The 24531-nt window shown below is 38.8% G+C and overlaps 1 protein-coding gene across 2 annotated transcripts; it reads left to right on the forward strand.

Moving 5' to 3' along the window:
• The first annotated feature begins 490 nt into the window (after window positions 1-490).
• On the forward strand, window positions 491-24515 carry LOC122316071. Of its 2 annotated transcripts, none has more exons than XM_043132586.1 (22): window positions 491-1582; window positions 2864-2979; window positions 5068-5276; window positions 7431-7550; window positions 7916-8044; window positions 8130-8255; window positions 8946-9001; window positions 9096-9195; window positions 9281-9398; window positions 9827-10036; window positions 10638-10974; window positions 11494-11587; window positions 11960-12068; window positions 13886-14157; window positions 14298-14425; window positions 14539-14773; window positions 21856-22044; window positions 22158-22447; window positions 22978-23173; window positions 23280-23522; window positions 23876-23967; window positions 24089-24515. In XM_043132586.1, the coding sequence occupies exons 1-22, from the start codon at window positions 747-749 to the stop codon at window positions 24234-24236; spliced, it is 4353 nt and encodes a 1450-aa protein (XP_042988520.1). In that variant the 5' UTR covers window positions 491-746; the 3' UTR covers window positions 24237-24515. The 2 variants fall into 2 exon arrangements, with proteins under 2 accessions (XP_042988520.1, XP_042988519.1); XM_043132585.1 differs by having other exon boundaries at window positions 497-1582; window positions 22960-23173.
• Window positions 24516-24531: the final 16 nt, after the last annotated feature.

A 24531-nucleotide genomic window follows, 5' to 3' on the forward strand; every position in this document is an offset into this window, starting at 1 on the left:
ATACATAAATAAATATATAAAACTAAATATATATAAAAAATTTTGTTAATAGAAACTAATCCAAATGATCCAATTTCGTAATAACGGGACTGTTTGGATTTAAAAAATATTTTATTTTATTTTATTATTATTATTTTTTAAATTTTATAAAAAATATAAAAAATAATTTAATATTTAAAAATTTTATAATACTAATAATATTAAAAAATAATATTTTAATAATATTTTATTTAAAATTTTTTTAATACTATCTCGTCTCCGTATAAGAATCTAAATCAGCTATGAAAGTGTTATTTATAACGCGCCTTTGTATCACGTAGAGTTAAGGCAGATTGAAAACGGAGGCAAACTATCCAATAACCTTGGTGCTCTAATCTGGTGAGGCAATCACGAATGGTCAGGAAATCGGACGCCAATAAAGGCACCACACACCCTCAACCTCACCGTGAGCCTGACCTTTTCTGATAATCTCCTTATCCTCCCATAACTAAATAAAGCTCTCCTCCCACCGAACGTTCTTGCCTCTCTCTCTCTCTCTCTCTCTCTCTCGTGCTCAGGCGATTTCTAGGGTTTTCGCTTTCCGGTTGGTGACGACTGTCGAGGACATAAACAAATTGATACGGAAATTTAGACTTATTCCGTCCATGGTGGTATCCACGGCTCCTTCCTGTGGGTTTCCCGTGCTATTAACACTAATACCAAATTCCATCCTTCCGTTGTAATGATTCTGTTCTGTTCACCGGTGGATGGCTCGTTTGCGCTGTTGTATTTCCCATTTCGTTATTCTCTTCACTCTTATACCCCTTGCCACAAACCCTATCCTAGCATCCACAAACAACAACTCCGACGGTGGTGATTTCTCCATTGTCGATTTTGATTCCAATCTCTTCCACCAGGATTACTCCCCCCCGGCCCCACCGCCACCACCACCTCACCCGCCGTCAGTTTCTTGCGCCGATGACCTCGGTGGAAACGGCTCCCTCGACACCACGTGTCAGATAGTAAGCGATTTGAATCTCACCCGCGACGTGTACATAGCTGGGAAGGGCAATTTTTACGTCCTACCGGGGGTGAAATTCCATTGTCCAAGTCCTGGTTGTGCAATAACGATCAACATTACCGGTACTTTTAGTTTAGGCATCAATTCGTCAATTGTGACCGGAGCTTTCGAGCTCGGGGCGCATAACGCGAGCTTCCTTAATGGTTCGGTGGTGAACACGACGGGGTTGGCGGGCAATCCGCCACCAGAGACCAGCGGAACGCCACAGGGGGTAAGCGGAGCGGGTGGGGGACACGGCGGCAGGGGTGCATGTTGTTTGGTAGACGAGACGAAGCTCCCGGAGGACGTGTGGGGCGGAGACGCGTACTCGTGGTCCTCGCTGCAGAAGCCGACTAGTTACGGGAGCAGGGGTGGGACGACGAGCAAGGAGGCGGACTATGGTGGGCTAGGCGGTGGGCGGGTCAAGATGGAGATTTTGGGGCATGTTGTGGTGGAGGGGAGTATTTTAGCGGATGGAGGTGATGGAGGGACGAAAGGTGGAGGTGGCTCTGGCGGCAGCATCCTCATCAAGGCGTATAGAATGTAATTAAATCTGTCACACTCCTTTGTTTTTTTCGTAACTAGAATGGGTATTACGAGTTTTCTATGGAATGATGAGTTTGGCGTCATTTGGTTGGTGGGGAAGTATTCGAATAAATTAGTCTACTATTTTATTTCAGAAACATGAGTTTTGGCTCCGGTTTGGTGGTCAGAGAAAGTACGGAAGTAATAGAATGGGTATTCATACTTGTCAAAAAAGAAAAAAAAAAAGGTAATGGGTATTTATCTTTTTCAGATGGCAGAAAGAGATGAACTTATCACAACTGATCCCAATATACGTCCTAGATTGGTTTAGTTTTTTGGTTGCCTGAAACGATTTTAATGGAAAAGGCCCTATATTATTTGACTACGCTTCACCGAACAACAAACGGCATCTGTCTCTGCTTGAATTTACTCTGTATATTTCTGGAAAATTTCAGAAAAGCGACTGCCATGACGTTTTCTCATCAAGTAAACTAAGATACTATTTCGTTACGCTTATAAAAACAAAACTATTTCGTTCCGCTTTATCTTTTCAACTTGTATGTGCGCTTACGCCGTCTTTATAGGTGGAATTTTGTTCTAGCATGAAATTCTGTGAACAAGCATGGACATTCTATTTTTTGAGGGATTTTGTTGATCTCTTTGAAAGAACTGGAATGCGTCCTTTTTAATACATTGTTCCTGTGGGCTATAGCTGTTGATTTTAATGGAGTTAGTTTTCATGAGTTCCTTGTATCCGTCACTCCTCCTAATTAGCCTTTTTCTTTTGTACACTGTCTGTATACTGGGGCTACGCCTCTTTTTATGATTCACACTCTTGTTTCATGGTTTGGTTGTTATTTTCCACATCCAGATGGTCAGTGTGGGGTTTATTTATTTATTTATTTTTCGATAAGTAAGAGATAAATATTTTGATATGAATGAGATAGGCATAAGTCATGTGCACTGGGAGTATACAGAAAGGAAAAATATAGTTGCAAGCACAATTGTGCACTAATCTGTGCACCAATGTGATGTGATTGGTCAAAAAGTAGATTTTATTGAAAATAGTATTAATTTAAATTTTACGTATGAATAATCAGTATTGGTATACAGATTAGTGCGCAACTGTGCTTGTATGTAGCAAAACTCTTCCTTTAAATAACTTATCAGCGTTACCTATCAGCACACATATAATTCTTATTGTACCTGTCCTTGTAGATGTGCGCCTCCCTTAATTTACATCTATAGGAGTTCATTTCACGCGAAAGTTAATTAAAGTGCTTTTCTTCTTAAGAGCAGGACTGGCAGTGGCAGGATAAGTGCCTGTGGAGGTAATGGTTATGGCGGTGGTGGCGGAGGAAGAGTTTCAGTTGATGTTTTCAGCCGGCATTATGATCCGAAACTTTTTGTGCATGGTGAGACTCCTTATGTTCTCTAGCCATGGTTAGTTCGGTTCATATTTCTGTAACATTTTAGGAACAACTAATTAAATGGAAGATGAAATGTTATATAGACTCTTAAGGGTCTCCATTTAGTTCTTAGTATAGTAATATTACCATTTACATGTAATGTGGTGATGTAGTCTAGACGCAGCAAATTGAGGCTAGGAATAATTACTCATTTTTCAATAGATTTAATCATCCAGATTGTATTCAGAGAGCTTAAGTCTTGTTTATTGATTTATTGAAGTTAATGTATGTACTTTATGTTACAATGCACCATTAACCGTCATTTAACATAGCAATTAGCAACATTGGTATACTTGGTGGATGGTACTTAAATTTGGAGATCAGGGTTTTATATTATCAATTTTAGTGAGCTAGTTTATTAAGCTTAAGGATCATGTATTGGAATTGAAATCAGGCTAGAGAAACTAAGGATCATACGTGCTATCAGTGACAGTTACGGGTTTGCTTTTTAATATTTGAGAAATAATTCAGTAATTAGGCATGCTCTTTGTATACTTTCGGTGTACTTCATGTTCACCTTTAACTTCAATAAAATTTTACTTTTACCTATAAAAAAAAAATATTCGAGAAATAATTCAATCTTATTAGAGGAGTGGAAAGAGGCACAATTCAAGTACTCATGTATATAATTCATTAAAAAGAGTCTTATGTTCCTGGGCATTGCCTATTTGTATGAATAAAATTTCTTGATTACCTATAAAAAAAAAATCATTAAAAAAGTACTCATGTATATCCTATGTATTGTATCCACTTCACTTGCTCCGATCCTTGTTTTGACCATTGAGTGATAATGGGTGGCGTTTGCGCTTTCTTGAATATTAGGGATTGGTTTTGTTCCATGGGGTCTGATTGTGGCATGCAATTAATTGCAATGGATGCAAAATTTAAATGAGTATTATTCAAGGTTTTTGATACCTTCTCAGTGAGTTTATCAATGGGGTCCCTGCCAACGATCTAGTTTTGAATTCCTCACTTTTATATGTATTTATTTTTAATGCCATGCAACCATTGTTTTAGAACTACTTTCATTAAGGGCCCGTTTGGATATTTGGAATATCTCAGTATATCTGTGAATGATAGTGAAATAGTTTGAATTAAGATATTTTATTGGGTTTTGGGAAAGGAGAGAAAAAATTGATTATAAATATTATAAAGTTAAAAAGTGTGTGAATATAATTTTTTGTTTTGAAAATTGAAAAAGTAGTATTTTTGTGTGTGTGTTTTGTTTGGGAGTTTTGAAATGTTGTAATAATTAGATAATAAAGTTGAAGATTTGAAATTAAAAGTGTTTTGTGTTTGAGTGATGTTTGGGAATGAAATATCTGAGAATACTTTATAACAATTGTGTTGCCAAATGGGCCCTAGGTGATATAATTCCTTGTCATTTTCGATACGATTCCGTTTTAACTTCAGTTTCTCTGTGTATATGAGTGTCTTTGCATTTTTTGGGGGTATTAGTTTTCAATTATCTAAACCAAGTGGCATCTTCACCCCTCATAAGCAGGGTTGGAAGCTGCGCCCATGGGTTTAAATTAAACGATAGCGTATGGGCATGCATATTATATTTACTTACTAACAGAAAAGGGTTAAGAAAAGGGTACGGCCATGTAATTTGAAATCTCATTTTACTGGATCTAATATCTTTGTTACCATGAATTTACTTGTTTCCTTTGCATTATTTTTCTCTTTCCATGTTTGGCATTTGTGTGGAACACTTTTCTTTTATCAGTTGCTTGTTCAGGTGTCTATGTTCCATTTATGGGTGCAAAGTTACTGGCTTGGTATCAGTTAGTAATCAGATATTTGCATATCTATGAGAAAATTAAGTACATTATGCTTCCTTGCGACTTCTATAGTGACCTAGATAGGTCTTATCTCGTGTATACCATCTTGTGTACTTGGGCTATACCTATTATTATGAATACTACCGTTTTTACTTATTAAAAAAAAAAATTAAGTACATTATGCTTTGTTTCAATTTTCTGCCGTCAATATGTGAAACTTTGCAACTGCAATCTCTATTGTTATTTGCAGGAGGAAGTAGTTTTGGCTGTCTGGAGAATGCAGGTGCTGCTGGGACTTTGTATGATGCTCTTCTCCGGAGCCTTATTGTCAACAATCATAACATATCAACAAATACGGAGACACTTCTTTTGGAGTTTCCCAATTTACCCCTTTGGACTAATGTTTATATTCAAAATAATGCCAGGGCTACCGTTCCATTGCTTTGGAGTCGTGTCCAGGTTTGTGAAACTCAGATTGTTAATTTATCCTGGTAGAGCCTTTCTTTAGTTATAACTTGCTCTTACTTTTTAGCCAACATATATGTATGAATTAAAATCGACTCCAGTAATTTTTGTTATAAATGACACCCTAATAATAAACATAACAAATAATTGTTTTTTATACGTTAAATAAGATTTTATAAACATTAAAAATATACTAATAGTGACTTATCACTTAAATAATTGTATGCATTTATATCCTTGTAGTGTACTTGGGCTATGCCTATCTTTATATCAATGAAATAACTTATTACTTATCAAAAAAACTAATAGTGACTTATCAAAAAAAATAAAAATATACTAATAGTAAACATAAAAATAGTAGCAAATATAATAAAATTATATATTCAGTTTATTTGACCAGTTAAGATTTAATCTAATACTGTGGACCATTATGCTGTGGGATTGCTATCTACGTGGTGCTTCGCCAACATGTTGCACATGTACGCTACTAGTAATGCATTCTATGTAGTTTTGTCATGATCTTACATGATTTTTGACACTCAATGCAGTTTTTGTTATTATTTAGATCTTTGCATCTTGGCATGTTCAATTTTAACTCTCTACCATCATTGTAATGAGCCTGTCGCATTCAGTCTTTCGCTGCGAGTGCTGTTTTTTAGATTTTATGTATAGATTTGATATTTATAATCAAGATCACAAAATTTGTAAAATTGTATAAAAAAAATTGTAGAATTATTTACTTATAAAAAATAATCAAGATCACAAATTTTTTGTTATATTGTTATGGAGCCCTTGAGAATATTTTGAATATATAATGTTTTTCATCAACTATAAATTTCAAAGTATGGATCAAGGAGATTGTGGGATCAAAGTGGACATTCCCAATTTCCATTGCCATCCGCATCTTGAGGATTTTCTTAAAGAGAAAAGCTTTAAACCGGATTTGGTGCAAAATGTTATTTTACACCCTTCATTAAAAAACTGACATGTAAGTGGTCTACGTTTATTTACGGTGGAACCTTCGCTCTCTCTTTTTTCCTAAAGCCACTCTCATGTCACTCTTTCTCCACCCTAGCTCTCGTCTCCCTTACCATCAGCCATCTGTCTCTCATCTCAAACCCGTCACCTCCCTTTCCATACTAGATTTTATTCCACATCTGATCTCCCAATTTCTTCTTCCTTGATGGGGCTTGAAGTGTGAAAATAAAGGAAAACTTTCTGGCTACTCAATCTATCAGGACCATTTTCTCGTAGAGCTGCTTTAAGATTATCTATGGAGAACACCAGCTAGTGAACTCATAAAAATTAATTGTATTAGTAAGGGTTCTATGACAGTTTATACAGAATCAAAATTTAACAGAAAACTTTGATTATTGAGAAGATCTTAACCCAAATAGGCTGAATAGCCCATTTATAACTAAATAACATTTCAAATCCAGGCAACCAATAGTATAATAATATATTGCGTAAACTGCTTCACCCAATAACGAATTTGTTAGAGACCCTTTTTCTGCTTAGTTTTCGAATAGAGATGAGGATTTGGACAGACACTAAACAAGTCTCATTCTCAGTAAAATACATTCTGGTTACACTTGATGAATAAGAAGAACGAAAGCAATAAAAGAAAATTACAAACGTGAAGAGATGGAAAGCTTTTACTTGCTCAGCTTTGGGCGACAAGGCTGGAGGTGCAAATCGATAAACAGAGATGACGCTTTATAGATGCGAATGCCTGAGATAATCAAAGCTATTCCACAAATCTCTCCTAATTTCTCTCTTGCTCTGGGTTTCTGTGTGTTTGCCCTTCTGAGGAGTGTGAGAGAGAGAAGAGAGAAGATCTTACCTTCGTTGAGAGAGAGAGAGAGAGAGAGAGTTGCATTACATTTGTTTGTGTATCCGGTTCTATCATTCACTTCTTAGATTGCCTACGTGTCACTCTTCTATTCAAGGGTGTAAATTCTATATGCACAGGGCGTTTGGTCTCTAGCGCCTCTCTTTCTTAAATGGTTAAACATCTTTTCAGTGTTTTCTCCAGCTGTTATTTTCCTGAAGAAATACAGCTTGGTTAACTGTATATCGTTTCAGGAAATGCAATTATGTTCCATATCTGGATTTAAATTGGTGAACTCCTGCTGATGCACTTTTCAGGTTCAAGGACAGATAAGTCTGTTGCGTGGTGGAGTGTTGAGCTTTGGGCTTGCACATTATGCTTCATCTGAGTTTGAGTTATTGGCAGAAGAACTGTTGATGAGTGATTCTGTGATCAAGGTGACAATTTAAAGTCTTTTTTCTGTGGTATTACCTAAGATCTCACGCATATAGGTGTACTTGTTCTACTGATCTAGAGAACTTGTATATGCTTGCTTGCATTGCTCATACTTGTTATTCTGCCAAAAAAATTTCAGATGCTATCTGCCAATTCTACAACATTATTCCTTGTCTTGATAATGACCTATTAGCAAACGCATGGCTGGATCATTCTTTACTAGTATCATCTATCTGCTTAGTCTCCCTGCCCTGGTTGTGCTACACACAGGGCTTGCTTTCTGATCTCACCCTATTTGATGCGGTTTGATGTTAAATGTTTAAAATTTGCTAATGTGTGTTATGATACTGGGTTTGTTTAACTTAAGGTGTATGGGGCTCTACGCATGTCTGTGAAAATATTCTTGATGTGGAATTCCACAATGTTCATAGACGGTGGCGATGATGCAACACTGGCCACATCTTTGCTTGAGGCTAGTAATTTAATCGTTCTCAAGGTGTGTCACTGTCTATTATTTGGTTTTTCAAAGCATATTACTCGCCGTGCATTTACAATGTGACTTTTCTGTTTTTGCATAACAGGAATCGTCTGTCATACATTCTAATGCAAATCTAGGAGTTCATGGACAAGGTCTGCTGAATTTATCAGGACGAGGGGATTGGATTGAAGCACAACGACTGGTTCTATCGCTATTTTACAGTATTCATGTAAGTGGCTCTTCCGTTGAAACATTTATTGAGATCCACATAATGAAAGACTGAAATTCTGAATAACCTCCATATGAAGCTAATATATTTCTTCACTTGCAAGTTTCTAGAAAACAGTTTAACAGCCCATAACAAACAAATTTTAACAGCCATCCAGTTGAAGCAATGTATGCTGTTCAAGCTCTAACATTAGTCAAGTTTCAAAACCTTATTCCTAAATACCATCAGCGAAATATGTTCTATTACCTTGAGTCTAAGGTAATAGGTCCGTTCAACGCTTTTTCCTGAAATGGAAAGATTTATTCTAGATATATGTTGTAATAAAGTTCTCTTTGGTTTGTCTTAGAAATATGGCACATTCGTATTCAATTATAGTTTTGAGTTTTGTCCCCATTTTTATGCTAATGGTCTCAGCTCGAATTAGAAGTGTTCTTGTTTGATTATGAGGAATAATTTACCACTGTTCATGATAATGGTGTACTTGGGTTGAACCGCGTGCTCTTTTATGAAATTTGCCATTTATATAAATGAAATTAATGAAAACTGTTCGAAGATCCCTGAGTTATAGTAGAGGATTATACATGCCCTTACCTTGGGACTTGATTTATATAATTATCAATAAAGTTCTCTCTCTCTCTATCTCTCTCTCTCTCTCTCTATTTATTTTTATTTTATTTTATTACCTTGAAGGTTGGACCTGGATCTGGTTTGCGTGGTCCCTTAGAGAATGCAACAACTGATGCTGTGTAAGTATGAATCTAGGTGTATCATCACTTGCTTGAACTTTTCTAATGCTTTACGTTTTAGCAAACCTTTAAGATCCTATTTTAATCTCTATAGGGTACCGAGACTCCATTGTGAAAACCAAGATTGTCCTGTTGAACTGCTTCAACCCCCCGAAGACTGCAATATGAACTCATCATTGTCCTTCACTCTTCAGGTGTTTTTTGTGCTGAGCTGCAAAAATGATATAATTGAATTAGTCATCAGGATATTTAGCAGCTTTGTCAATTTTCTTTTTTCAGATCTGTCGAGTTGAGGATATATCTGTTGAAGGCCTGATAAAAGGATCTGTTGTTCATTTCCATAGAGCAAGAACTATTAATGTGCAGTCTTCTGGAATGATTAGCGCATCTGGGATGGGTATTCTTTCTCCTTACCAGTGATTTTATAATGACCATGAGTAACTTAGTAGTTATGCTCTCTTCACTTTGCTTCAGTCTCTCCCTCTTAACTCTCTTTAATAAAAGAGTTTTGCTACTTAACAAGCCAATGTGTCAACACACTTCTTGTGGGACCCATTATAGTTATAAAAAAGTTAAAAACCCCTTACTTTTTCATCATTGTGGGACTGACTTCAGTAGTGTGGTGGGTGTGTCAAAAAAGTCTTGCAAATAGATGTTTTATGAACAAAATTGGTATGACATACACACTCATCAAAGTTTCAAGTGGTCTGTTGAATTTCCTATGATTGATTAAGAAAACAAAAGGGAACCTTATTTTGATTTATTCATAAAAATTTAACTTCGTGGAATTCAGGTTCGAGTTTTTATTTTTTATTTTTTTTTCAGGCTGCACTGGTGGTGTGGGCAGAGGACATGTTCTGAGCAATGGTATCGGCAGTGGTGGTGGGCATGGTGGTAAAGGTGGGGCGGGTTGCCACGATGGTCATTGTGTTGAGGGTGGTATCACATATGGTAATGCAGATTGGCCTTGTGAACTTGGTAGTGGAAGTGGAGATGAGAGCTCAGCTGGTTCTACTGCAGGTGGTGGTGTCATAGGTAAGCTTATATTTTGGGTCAATTTAACGTGTTAACACTGTTGCTATCAAATGGTGTGAGACGCTGATAAAGAACTTCATTATATCTGCAACCATCGAAGATGTTTTCTTCAACATGTATTATATGAAAATAGTGATGATTCTATGTAGCCAAAATTTCTGTGTAGTTGAGGTGGCCCCATTCATTCGTGGGCATACTTTCTTATGTTTACTTTTTTGTTTCAACTAGCTTTTGCCTTGGGCTGAATTGGAGATAATTTTGAAGGCACACTCTTTAAATGTGTAGCTGCTAATGGTCTAGTTACATATTCATATTGACAAGAGGCAGGCTCTGGGTTACTAAGAATGTCTTTTTTCCTCTTTAGCATTTTTTAATCTTGTTGTTTAACTTTAGGGTTGTGCTCCTTTTTGCACATATTTGATGCTTTGTTTTACTTGATGTAAAATGATTTAATGATTATCTCCTACTACTAAATGGAGAATGGCTCTTGTAAAAATAAATAAATGATGGACGGCTCTGTTCAGTTATATACAACCTTTATTGAATTGATTCCTGCTATGCCTTTAATGCTTACTCTCCATGTTCATGCATTACACTGCAGTAATGGGTTCATTGGAGCATCCTTTATCAAGTTTGTCCATTGAAGGCTCGGTGATTGCAGATGGAGAAAGTTTTAAAGGAACAAGGGGAAAGGTAAATTTTGCTATTGCAAATGGTTCAAATGGAGGCCCTGGAGGAGGGTCTGGTGGAACAATACTTATGTTTTTGCATACACTAGAACTTGATGAGTCTGCTATTCTTTCGAGTGTTGGAGGGTCTGGTGGTCCCATTGGGGGTGGAGGAGGTGGGGGTGGAAGGATTCACTTTCATTGGTCTGAGATTCCTACTGGTGATGTATACCAGCCCATTGCTACGGTGAAAGGTAGCATCCATGCAAGGTTGGTAGATATTCTTTGCTTTTTTTTTTTTTTTCAAGTAAGATGAGTTTTATTGATGATCAATAATAGATATATATTTTTAAATATTCGTGGATATTTATATTCATTGATGCATATTTATCTATATGCCTGCAAATTCTGTTTTTTTAATTCTTTCTATGTTGTGGAAAGACAGAATTTGCCGTTTCATAATGAACTTGCTTATATGATTATAATGGGCTTTATATGAATTTCTTGTATCTCTTTCTTTCTGGATAGGTCCCTCTTATGTATACTACTTGTGTAATTGCGGTGCGAAATTTTTATAAGTTTTCTAAGAGATGCAGTCTGTATACATTACTTCAGTTTATAATATCATCACTATGTTTAGCTAGTCTTCTACCTTTTTTTCCTTTCTTGTATTTTTTATCGGTTTGGAGGGGGGTTTCTTTTGAGGTAATGTGCAGCTGATGTTCCCATTGGTTCTTTATCTTGTGATCTTTCTTGTCACATTTTGATGTTTTCTGTTAAATGTTATAGGGGAGGGGTTGGTAGAGATGAAGGTCGTGGTGGAGAAAATGGGACGGTGACCAGTAAAGCTTGCCCTAAAGGACTCTATGGTATTTTTTGTGAGGTGCATTTCTCAGTTCTATGATATTGAGATGTCATTTATTTCTTTTGTGCTTGTGAACCATTGTTTGTTAGGCATATCTAAACTTGAGATTTTGTCTGCACGCTGATTTCTTTCTTTCATCTGTTTTATCTTTACATTGCTTCCAGTTTGTGGGATGCATTTTACATTCATGAATTGTTCAAGATTGCAACTAGCTATGTTAGTAGATAATGATGAAAACTATGGGGTGCTAGTTATTATTTCAATGTGATGGGGTAGGTGCCTCCATCTAATTTTTATTTACCGGGTGGAGGAACCTCCTCATGGATCATATTTATTTCAATCTTGCAGATTTTGACACACTTGGGTTTTGCATTCTTTGTTTATCTTCAGGAATGCCCCGCCGGCACATATAAGAATGTTACTGGATCTGATAGAGCACTTTGTCAACGTTGTCCTGATCAAGAGCTTCCCCATCGTGCTGTTTACATTGCTGTCCGAGGTACTTCTATGTTAATGGTGGCTAATTTATTTTAAATAAAAGATGGTAAGAGCCTTGGTCTTGGTGGCATACTCTGTCTAAGGTTTGAACCCTTGGGTGCAAACAATTCAAAGGGCCATTTTACCGAGGGGATTTTCCCTTGAATTTCCTGAAGTGTACTTGCGGGAAAGTTCTTGCCAAGGGCTTGTGCATCCTGGGATTAGTCGGGACTTTTTTTTTAAGCAAAAAGAGTATATATTAAAACTTCACTCTTGGCGGAGGAAAGCTGTGGTTAGCAAAAAGAAAAACCACCTTGAAAAGGACAAGGTGCATATATGCACACTAGACTATGTTGGCAAAATTCATTTACACCTTAAACAAGGAAGTCCCGCCTTGTCTAGCCTAAATGCTCCTCTTACCTCCTGGGGCAGGTCTCGCTGTTGTAGTATCTCCAAGCTAAATCCCTGAGCCCCTATCTTAGCCAGGTTGTCCGTGCCTTAATTCACTTCCCTATATATATGCTGAACTTTTACTTCCATCTCCAAAGCTATCAGGCTCTCTGCCAAACACTTAATTTTAATGCAAACCACCTTACCTGAATCCGCTTTACCCTCCATGTGTGCACGGCATCTTCTGATCCAAAGGAACCAATGAATAACTGATGGAAGGAGGCCAATGAGCAAGGAACCTGGCCTTTCAAAACCACCATGCAATATTCTGTGTTCAATTCTGGTACGGGCCCCTCCGCATCCCCAAAGCCTTTTCAAAGAAACTCCAAACAGACCTAGCCACTTCACCCTCAAGCAAGACATGGTCCAGAATATCTACAGAAGGAGAAGAGCAACAATCACACTTGGAGGCCAGTGCAATATGCATTTTCTGAATGTTAAAGTCTAGAGGGAGGCCCTTGTGGAAGCTTTTCCACCTAAAAACTGCCATTTTTCACGGTAACAGCTTATGCCCAATCCATTTACCTGACCAAGTCTGCTGACCAAATCCCATTTGCCTCTGGATTCCATATGGGGATGTCTGGTCCCATTCGCATTGGGGGTTGTTTGTCTAGAATATGCCTGCTAAGCTCATCTCCCAAGAGTTGAATCAGAAGTTGCACATTCCAACTGACTTTTGTTTGGTTCACCAAATCAGCCACCACACCATTTGGGAGTCCCTTCACCTCTGTCAACTCTTCTATGGCCCCTAGCCCCGACCAGTCATCATGCCAAATGGAGACTTGTCCTTCCTTTAATCGCCATCCTGTATTGCTAATGACCACCGGAATGAGTGGCCTAATTGCCTTCCAAACGGATGAGTCATGGCAGGTAGGTTTAATTTGAGCTGGATGCCCACTCAACAAATATTTCCCACGAACAACCTGGTCCAAAGAGAATGACCATAGATAAACTTCTACGCGAACTTCATGTGCAATGCCTTCTTCACCTTTTCTATGTCTGTTACACCTAGTCCCCCTTCTGCAGTAGGTTTGCAAGCCTTAGACCATGCCACCCGTTTTTTCTTCCTTCTTCCTTCACTACTTCCCCAGAAGAAATCAGCAAATAGATTTCTAAGCATGGCGTGTGACATACTTTGTTCTGGACACCTGTTGTCAAATCAAAAAATTATTTTAAATAAAAAAGGTCAAAAAAGCATATTTCCCTTTGAGATATTGCGAGTTTTTATTGCTCTGTGTTCTTTTTAACTTGTACAGGAATTATTTCTTGCTTCTAGTTCCATTTGCTTTATATCTTTATTGTTTCTTATTTTCTACAGTAATCACACCCGAAGTTTTTTTGAAGTATTGGTAACCTAATTATGCACTCACAACTTGTCCTCTTTAACAGGAGGTGTAGCTGAAACTCCTTGTCCTTATAGATGCATCTCAGACAGATATCACATGCCACACTGTTATACGGCTCTTGAAGAGTTGATTTATACATTTGGTGGACCTTGGTTATTTGGTCTTTTTCTTATGGGTCTCCTCATTCTGTTAGCACTGGTGCTTAGTGTTGCAAGAATGAAATTTTTTGGGGTTGATGAATCACCAGGACCGGCTCCCACTCAACATGGCTCTCAAATAGATCACTCCTTCCCTTTTCTAGAGTCTCTGAATGAGGTGTTCCTCTAAAAGTTCTCGTGTCATATTTTTTTGGTAGTACTGATAAGTCTGTCACATACTGGTTTCATAGCCTTTCTTTGCTGTCTCTCTCTCCACCCTTGACATTGGAGGTTAATATTGTGATATTTGTATCCTAGGTTCTGGAAACAAACAGAGCTGAAGAGTCCCAGAGTCATGTGCATCGAATGTATTTCATGGGTCCAAATACTTTCAGTGAACCTTGGCATCTCCCTCACAGACCTCCAGTACAAATAAAAGAGATTGTGTAAGATTATCTCTTGGTTAGTTTAATTATATTTGAGATTGAAGGATTTCTCCCTATTCCCATTGATCTGTCAGATACGAAAGGATTTCTCCCTAATCCATTTTATCTGGCAGATATGAGGGTGCATTCAATGCGTTTGTGGATGAGATTAATGCTATAGCTGCATATGAATGGTGGGAGGGAGCAATATACAACATTCTTTCTGTCCTTGCATATCCCCTTGCATGGTCATGGCAACATTGGCGTCGGAGATTGAAGTTGCAGCGCTTGCGTGAATTCGTTAGATCAGAGTATGATCATGCTTGCTTACGTTCTTGCCGTTCACGTGCTCTCTATGAAGGGATTAAGGTATTTTTGCATAAATACATTGTATGTATTGCTTTTTAAAGAAAGACATGAGATGTAGGAATAGATTTAGGAGATTTTGTACTTTTTGGTTAGTCCCTGCTGCCTCCTTGGAAGAGAGGTCCTGATTTACTACTACTATAGGATCAGTGAAGTTTAGTTTTTCTCTCTTTTGGGCATGTAATTGATGGAAAGAAGTGCAAAAGGAAGAACTCCCTATAAGAGACCCTTGTCTTTTCTTTTCTTTTTTTATTTTTTTTTTATTTTTTTTTATGAATAAACAAATTTTATTAATCAAAAACCCTTTTCTAATTATTTACTATCAATCAATACCACGTTGTCATATAAAAAAAAAGAAGTTGTATTCGTGTATATTATGAGATGCATATAGCCTATCAAATTTCTTGTACCATTATTTTTTTCATACTAGAAGGGAGAAATGTTTGGGAGAACTTTTTTGTTTTTGATACGTAATCAAGAAACCTTATTCATAGAAGTAGGCTAAACCCAAGTACATAGGGTATATACATGAGAAAAAACCTAATTAGAGTTTACAATCGTAAAAAGAAGATCATGGACATTTAGCCCATTACAAACAATAGCCCCCCACCCATAAGAACAAAGTTTTAAAAAAGAAAGCTTTAAGCTCAACCAATTTTCTCTCATGACCTTTAAAGCTTCTGCCATTTCTCTTCCACCAAATGCACCATCACATGCAAATAGGAACCATTTTCCAGATCGCTGCCACTTGTGAGTTGCCTCAAAAGGCCTCTCCAACTTGCAAGGAAATCCACCAGGCTAAGAGGCATGACCCATAACAATCCAGTTCTCACGAAAAAATCATCCCACATGGTCCTGGCCACCTCGCAGTGTAAAAACAAATGATCTACTGATTCACCATTCTTCTTACACATATAACACCAGTCCAACACCATTACCCGATGTTCCTCAAGTTATCTATGGTGAGGATCTTGTCCAGAGATGCTGTCCATATGAAAAAAGCTTCTTTTGAAGGAGCTTTTGTCTGCCATATGCTCTTCCAAGGCAACATAGTCATTCTAGGGCTCGTTAGAACTTGGTAAAAACAATCTGACTCTGAATTTACCTTTTCTAATTTTCTGGTATTGCTCTTGTTGTAGAGAGAGAAAATTCTCTCCGTACACCTAAAGTTGTCTCATGAGGAAAAGTGAAAACTTTTCTTTCTGGTGAAGCTTGAGGTTGTTAAAAATTGAGTGGGATGGGGCTTTCGAGATTTGTGGTTATAGAAGCTAAAGAATTTGAGGTTTTTAGAGATGGGGTGCAAGTGTTCATTATTGAGAGAGGGAGAAGAGTGATAACAGAAATGTGTTTGGGTCTGAACTCAGTTAGATGGTTTATTAAAGCCATGGAGGATTGTCTGAAAAGTGGGAGGAAGGTGTTCTATTCTGCACATCGAGAAAGAGGAAGAGGTTATACTGCACAGAGATGCTCCAACTTCAGGGGTGGATACATGGAGGTGGTGGCATATGGAGGAGGTGGTCACAGAAACTCTATTTGTATACCAGAGGATAAAGATGGTAGGGGATGGAGGAGGTTGATGGAGATAATGAGGGAGGTGGGAGGAAGCCCTGCTGTCTTACCTCCACCAGAGAAGGCTGTGCAGTTTGCCTCTCGGTCGTATAGGGAGGCTCTTCAACAGAAGCCTAGTAACCAGCTTTCCAATGTCAGAATAGGGGACAAGCCGAAAGATGGGGTAGGTCTGCTGAGAGGTAAGGGCAGAGAAAATGATGGCCTTAATATGGAAAGGGAGGAAAGCGTGTTACAGGAGCTGATGGCACAAGTCAAAGATATGCAGGAAAAAATTGAATGGCTTATCAAAAGGGCGGAAGAAAAAAACATGGGCTTGGGCTTAGACATGGGCCACGATAGAGAAGCTGTGGGTCAGGACAGGGCCGAGATGCAAATGGGTCAGAAATTGCTGGCTGGGCTGAAGGGTAAAGGGCTGGATCTCGGTCCAAGCCCGAGAAAGAAGTGGGTGGATACGGGGAGGAGGTTTTCAGCTGATTCCGATATTTCGGCCAAGCCGAAATCTTCAGTCTCGGAGCCGATACTTGAACAAAGGGTGACAAAGTCGACCCAGACTTTTTCGGTGGTCTCGGAGGAGGCAGATGGTGGTCCGGTGGAGGCCAACTTAACAGTAGTTATGGAAGAGGGAGAAATTCTGGATATCGAGGAAACAGAAAACGTCGATGAGTGTAACCCGACGTCTGTGGATGAGGAGCTGACCTCGCCGATGGGACAGAAAACGCCGACAACCTTGCAGGAGACCCAGAGCAACCCGATGTCATTGCAGGAGATCCAGAGCACGCCGATGAGTGTGCCGAGAATTGCTGGAAGGCTGATAAGTGCGATGGGGAGCTTGGGTCAGACACAGACCATGCCGTTGGAGGAAGAGGAGCCCAAAGCAAGTGAAGAATGTCTAACGCCAGGGAAAGAAGATGAAATTTCAGGTATAGAAGGGGTTAGAGCCTCTCGGGTGAAGGAAAATGTGGAAGAAAAGGAGAGAAGGGAGGTGGAGGGGGAAGGTTCAATGGTTCTGTTTGAGGGTGAGGATTTTTCAGAAGATCCTTCGCCTATAAATATGATAACTCCCCTACCCCATAATTGGGTCCTGAACAAGGTGATAGAGATGCAAAGTGTGGTGGGGATCTCGTGTGTGGGCTATGAAGACCAATTCAAGGCGCTGTTAACAGCCATTGAGGCCAGTCACTATCAACATGGTACTGTTTCAAAAAAAAGTAGGGAGTTGAAAAGGCTCACTTGGTCTATTAATTATGATGGCAAGGATGGAAAGGAGGGGAGTACAAGTCGTAGTAGAAATAAGGGAAGGGCTGTGTCAGTTGTTAAATGAAGCCAAAAATTCTGAGCTGGAATGTAAGGGGATTGAATGAGGTTAACAAACGCCTCCGGGTACGATCTTTGTTGAGACAATGGAAGCTGGACATTATTTGCTTGCAGGAAACAAAATTGAAGATTATTACAAGAAGAGTCATAAGGAGTTTATGGAGCTGTCAATTCGCAGGATGGTCCTATTTACCTTAGAAAATATTGATGAGTTTGTGGGAGAATATTCGGTGGGGTGTTTGTTCAAAAACTTGGAAGATGGGTTTGCGTGGGCTTTCGCTGGTGTGTATGGTCCTAATTTGGATTGTAAGCGGCAGATGCTTTGGGATGAACTTGCAGGTATGGCCTCATGGTGGGAGGTGCCATGGTGTTTTGGAGGAGATTTTAATGTGACTAGATTCCCTAGTGAAAGATCGGGGGAGGGTCGACAAAATCTTGCTATGAGGGAATTTTCAGAATTTATTTATGAGCTGGAATTAATGGATGTACCCCTTATGGGGGGTGATTATACTTGGTCCTCAAATCAAGCCTGGTCAAGAATAGATAGATTCTTAATATCTCCATCTTGGGAGGAACATTATCCAGATCTCTCTCAGAAAAGGCTCTCTAGGATTTGTTCGGACCACTTTCCCATTGTGATGGATTGTGGAGGGATCCCAGGGGGTAGAAGGCCTTTTAAATTTGAGAATATGTGGTTAAAACATGAGGGTTTTGTGGAGTTGGTGGGACAATGGTGGAATTCATATCATTTGCAGGGCAACCCGAGTAATTTATTGGCTGGAAAGTTGAAGTTGTTGAAAAAGGATTTGAAGTTATGGAATGAGCAAATATTTGGTGATGTTAAGCTACAAAAAAAAAAATCTGTTTCAAGAGCTACAAAGCTTGGAGGGAGGTGGAGATGAGAGTAATCGCAAAGGGCAAGTTGCTACTGAATTAGAAAGAGTGATTCTTATGGAGGAAATTTCGTGGCGACAAAAGTCAAGGGCTTTGTGGCTTAGGGAGGGAGATAGGTGCACGAAGTTTTTTCATCGCATTGCAAACTCTCATAGGAGGTTCAATACCATTGAGTCTCTAAACGTGGATGGTGGTGCACTTACAAACCAAGCTGAAATTAAGAATCATGTGGCTGGACACTTTGAACACTTATTATCAGAACCTTATGATTGGAGACCTACTTTAGACGGATTAGATTTTGAGCTCATCGATCAAAGGAGCATGGCTTGGTTGGAGAGACCATTTGAAGAGGAAGAGGTGCACATAGTAGTCAGGAAAATGAATAAAGACAAAGCACCGGGCCCGGATGGCTTCACTATGGCTTTCTTTCAGAAGTGCTGGGAGGTGGTGAGGGAAGATGTAATGCAGGTTTTCCAGGAATTTTTCACATATGGCAAATTCGAGAAGAGTTTGAATGCTACTTTCATCGCACTAGTCCCAAAAAAAAAAGGAGCTATAGAGGTACAAGATTTCAGGCCTATTAGTTTGGTGGGGAGCATTTACAAGATAATCTCTAAAGTCCTGGCTAATAGAATGAGCACAGTCATGGATAAAATTATCTCCAAGACACAAAATGCTTTTGTGAGAGGGCGCCAAATACTGGATTCGGTCCTTATAGCAAATGAGTGTTTGGACTACAGGATCAAGTCGGGAAAGCCAGGTATTTTATGCAAATTAGATATGGAAAAGGCCTATGATCATGTCAACTGGGACTTCTTGCTATACATGTTGAGTAGATGTGGTTTTGGGACAAGATGGAGAAAGTGGATGAGACATTGTGTGTCAACGGCTCGTTTCTCAGTGTTAGTCAATGGAGATTCAGTGGGATTCTTCAATAGCTCGCGGGGATTACGACAAGGTGATCCATTATCACCCCTTTTATTTGTCATCGTAATGGAAGCCCTAAGTCGAATGTTGTCAGCTGCGGTGGAGGGGGGTTTCCTGGCTGGATTTGTAATGGGGAACATTAACATTTCACATCTCTTGTTTGCGGATGACACCTTGCTGTTTTGTGAGGCAAATGCAGGACATGTACAAGCTTTGAAGGCCATTTTATTGTGTTTTGAAGCGGTATCGGGGTTAAAAATTAATCTTGCAAAGACGGAGATGGTCGCGGTTGGTGAGGTGAGGAATATTAGAGGGTTAGCCAACATTTTGGGATGTGGAGTCTCCTCTTTGCCATTGAAGTATCTTGGCCTCCCCTTGGGGGCTACTTTCAAAGCCAAGGTAATTTGGGAGGAGGTGTTGGAGAAATTAGAGAACAAACTGGCCGGGTGGAAAAGGTTGTATTTAACTAAAGGGGGGCGGACAACTCTTATCAAGAGCACACTATCCAATCCTACATACTACTTGTCTCTATTTCCTCTCCCTGCCAGCATAGCAACAAAAATAGAGAAATTACAACGTGATTTTCTGTGGAGTGGCTTAGGCGAGGAGCTAAAGTTCCATCTAGTAGGATGGCATAAGGTGTGTACTCCGTTGAGAGATGGGGGCTTGGGGATCCGGAATGTGAGGGCTTTTAATGAGGCATTATTAGGAAAATGGTTATGGCGGTATAACAAGGAAAGGGAAGCCTTATGGAAAGAAGTGATTGATATGAAGTATGGAAGTGAACGAGGGGGTTGGTGCTCTAAGGAAAGCAGGGGGACTTATGGGGTGGGGTTATGGAAGTACATAAGGAAAGGTTGGTGTACATTTGCTAGTAACACTCGTCTTTGGTTGGGAAATGGTAGGAGGGTCAGCTTTTGGAATGAGGTGTGGGTGGGAGACACGGTTCTAAAGGAGGTCTATCCTAATATTTTCAGAATTGCTCGGGACAAAGAAGCAATGGTGGCTGACTTGAGGGTAATAAGCAATGGTGCACAGGAGTGGAATATAAGTCTTATCCGGGATGCACATGATTGGGAAGTTACCGGGATGGTGGAGTTTCTCAGCTTGCTGTATAACACGGTTATCAATGCTACAAGTGAGGACAAGATAGTATGGAAACCTTCGAGGAAAGGGAAGTTTTCTGTGCGCTCCTATTATGATACAATTACTATGCAGCGAAGATACAATTTTCCTTGGAAGAATGTTTGGAGGAGCAAAGCACCTAAAAAGGTCGCTTTCTTTGTATGGACAGCAGCATTAGGGAAGATTCTTACTATGGACAATCTAAGAAGAAGAGGCATAATCATAACCGAATGGTGCTGTATGTGCAAAAAGAATGGTGAAACAGTAGACCATTTACTTTTACATTGTGAATTTGCTCGGGAAATCTGGAATTTTTTCTTCAGCAGAATGGATATAGCATGGGTCATGCCGGGAAGAGTGATAGAATTAATTGCAAGCTGGAGAGGAATTGCGGGGACACCACAGATTGCTGCTGTATGGAAGATGGCTCCTCTTTGTATTCTCTGGTGTATTTGGTGTGAAAGAAATGATAGACTTTTTGAGGATCAAGAACGTTCCATAGAAGAGTTTAGGAGGTTTTTTTGGAAGACTTTATTTATGTGGGCCATCGCTCTAGAGCTGAATGGTCTCAGTTTCCAAGATTTCCTTGTATCAGTTGCTAGATCCTAAATAGGTGTATTCTCATGTATACCTCTAGTGTACCTGGAATATGCTTATTAATAAAATTTCTTATTACTTATCAAAAAAAAAATTTACCTTTTCTTGGGGGGACTCCAGCTCATCTTATCTGTGGTACCTTCTGTCATGCTTATGGAATACAATGCCTCATTGTATACTTACACATACAATGCCTCATTGTATACTTATACAATACCTCATCTGTGGTACCTTCCGTCATGTTTGGGAGAACTTATAATAGTGTGCAGCTCTATAGTTAGTTCCACAATCAGAAGTAATTTATTGACTTTAGATTGTATATTTGGTAGCTTTGATTTTATAATCAAGTGTTTATCGTTCAATGGCTAATGTTCTCATTCTTTTATACGTTTACAATGGCCATTTCTATTTTTCTTCTCATACATTTGTACTTCTTGTATAGTGTTTTTTGGGTTTAGAATCATTTGTTGCGAATAGGCACGTTTATATCTTGATAGATGGTGCCCTATATTTGGCTTATTGTTCAGCCAACAGTCTTTATTTATTTTTTTTTAAATTTTGTCATCTTTTCTTTTTTTCTGTGTAATCCACTGAAAATCTAAAATTCCCGACAATGCAGAAAGTTTTAAGCATGTGTATGTTCTTCTGTATTAATTCAGGTAGCTGCTACTTCTGATTTAATGCTAGCATACGTGGATTTCTTCCTTGGTGGGGATGAAAAGAGAACTGATCTTCCTCCTCGCTTGCATCAAAGACTTCCAATATCATTACCGTTTGGAGGCGATGGAAGTTACATGGCTCCTTTCTCACTACACAGCGATAACATTCTCACGAGCCTTATGAGCCAGGTTTGTTAGTCGATACATAGAAACTTGGTGTAAAAATTGATTAATTTTGCAAAAAAAAAAAAAAGGCAACAGACACGTGCAAAATTTGCTAAATGCATGTTTTTGGCTTGCAGTCAGTCCCACCTACCACATGGTATCGATTAGTGGCTGGTTTGAATGCACAATTGCGCTTAGTTCGTCGTGGATGGATAAGAGTAACATTTCGACCTGTTCTCAGATGGCTTGAAACTCATGCCAATCCTGCATTGAGGAGCCATGGCATTCGTGTTGATCTTGCTTGGTTTCAAGCTACAGCTTGTGGCTATTTCCAGTATGGACTTTTGGTGCATGCCGTTGAAGAAGAAAATGACTCTGCTCCATTTGGAAACCTTGGTGGTGCTATTCAAACTGAGCAACATTCACGGTAATGGCCTGCTGTGATTTGAGTGATAAAGTACATTTTAACCAAAATTTTGCACCTTTGATTTTGTCAACTCCATGCTCATACAATTCGATTTGTGAAAATTGGTAGTTCTGCAGTGTAAATTCTTGCAGAAATTTGGTGGGTGTCAATTTTACATTGTGGTTCCGTGGATGAGATGGATGTAAAAGAAATAAAATTCACAAAGTTTTATCGAAGTTGAGTTGAGACCATAATAATGAATACATATATTTAAAGCATCGACACTTGTGCACAGTTGCACAGTACAAACTACAAACCCACAAACTTGCACTCAGTCACATCAGCAAGAAACAAGGGTATGCACATAGCATCAGTTATATAACTCCAATCATATGTTGTGGGTTTTTGACATGAAAGATAATGTAAATTGGTGTTCAGCGCTCTCTTGTCCATGCTTCATGACACGTATGTAGATGCATATAATGGTGATTAAATCGAATTTGACGTGGTTTCCTCTCTCCATTGGTTAACAGTCTGAAAAGCACTTACAGGGAAAATGCATCCAGTCATCTCAGAGAAGAATCACACTTAAACCGTGCACACAGAACCAGGGAAAGTTTAATGAGACGGAAAAGGACGTATGGCATCATTATAGACTCTAACAGCTTACAAGTAGTTGAGGAAAGGAGAGAGATATCTTATCTTCTCTCTTTTATGCTTCATAATACTAAACCTGTTGGCCACCAGGTATATAACTCATACTTGAGTGGATTATTGCATTTTTTTTGGTTCAAGTTTATTTTGATTTCCTCTCTCTCAACAATTTTCTTTTTCTTTTTTGATGTAATTACAGGATCTCGTTGGCTTGGTTATCTCTATGCTTCTTTTAGGAGATTTTAGCCTAGTACTGCTTACTTTGCTCCAATTGTATTCATATTCACTGGGAGATGTCTTCCTGGTTTTGTTTGTTCTCCCTCTCGGTGTTCTCCTCCCATTTCCTGCTGGAATCAATGCTCTATTCAGTCATGGACCTAGGCGATCTGCAGGCCTTGCACGAGTCTATGCATTGTGGAATATTACGTCCTTGATTAATGTTGTAAGTTGCACTATCAAGCTTTTAAGATTCAGGTTGAGTGGTGGTACATAATTCTTTATCCAGCCTTTGCTTTGAAACTCTTCCTTCATATGAGGAACATGTAGGCATCGAGGAGCTAACTTTGTGCTCGTTTGGTGGGTGAAAGAAAGTACGGGAACATAAATCTTTAAACCCTTGGTGTAGGTGTAGGTTTGGTTGTTATAATTGTTTGGAAATGACTGATTATTCAATTTTCAGTTGTGTTCTCAGATAGCCGAATGGATGATGACGTATATATATTTATATTTATAAATGTAACAACATTTGTACATTTTTGGATTAACAAATTGAAAAATTACCTTGTGATCTTTCAGGTGGTTGCATTTCTTTGTGGATATGTCCACTATAGCACTCGATCATCACCTAGTAGAAAACAACCCAACTTTCAGCCATGGAATATTAGCATGTGAGAGATTCTATATAGCTTGGAAAAAATTTATTTTAGTATTTATTTGTTTATGAAGTTATGGCATTTTGACAAAGCACCCAACTAACAGTGACTATTTTCATGGTGGTGGTGGGTTCAGGGATGAAAGTGAATGGTGGATTTTTCCGGCTGGACTGGTTTTATGTAAATTATTGCAATCCCGACTTATCAATTGGCATGTGGCAAATCAGGAGATCCAAGACCGTTCATTGTATAGCAACGATTTTGAACTGTTCTGGCGGTCATAATTATAGTTTTTAAAGAAGGTGGTGTCTCCGCATTAACATGTTTTTTTTTTGTCGTCGGCATTTTTTTTTAGAGTCGGTGAACGATTGACATATAGATTAGAGTCCTTGAGAAAGAAAAAGAAAAAGAAAATAGAGAGAGAGAGAGAGAGAGAGAGAGAGAGAGAGAGAGAGAGAGAGAGATTATTGTAATCCCTTTTGAACAAACAAAGCGAGCATACATGTGAAATTATTTAGTGCAGTCTTTATTCCTACAGGGAAAAATCTAGTGTAGTGTACCCATCCGAGTTTCTCTTCT

The sequence above is a fragment of the Carya illinoinensis genome, chromosome 7 (assembly GCF_018687715.1).
Source record: "Carya illinoinensis cultivar Pawnee chromosome 7, C.illinoinensisPawnee_v1, whole genome shotgun sequence".
NCBI lineage: Eukaryota > Viridiplantae > Streptophyta > Magnoliopsida > Fagales > Juglandaceae > Carya > Carya illinoinensis.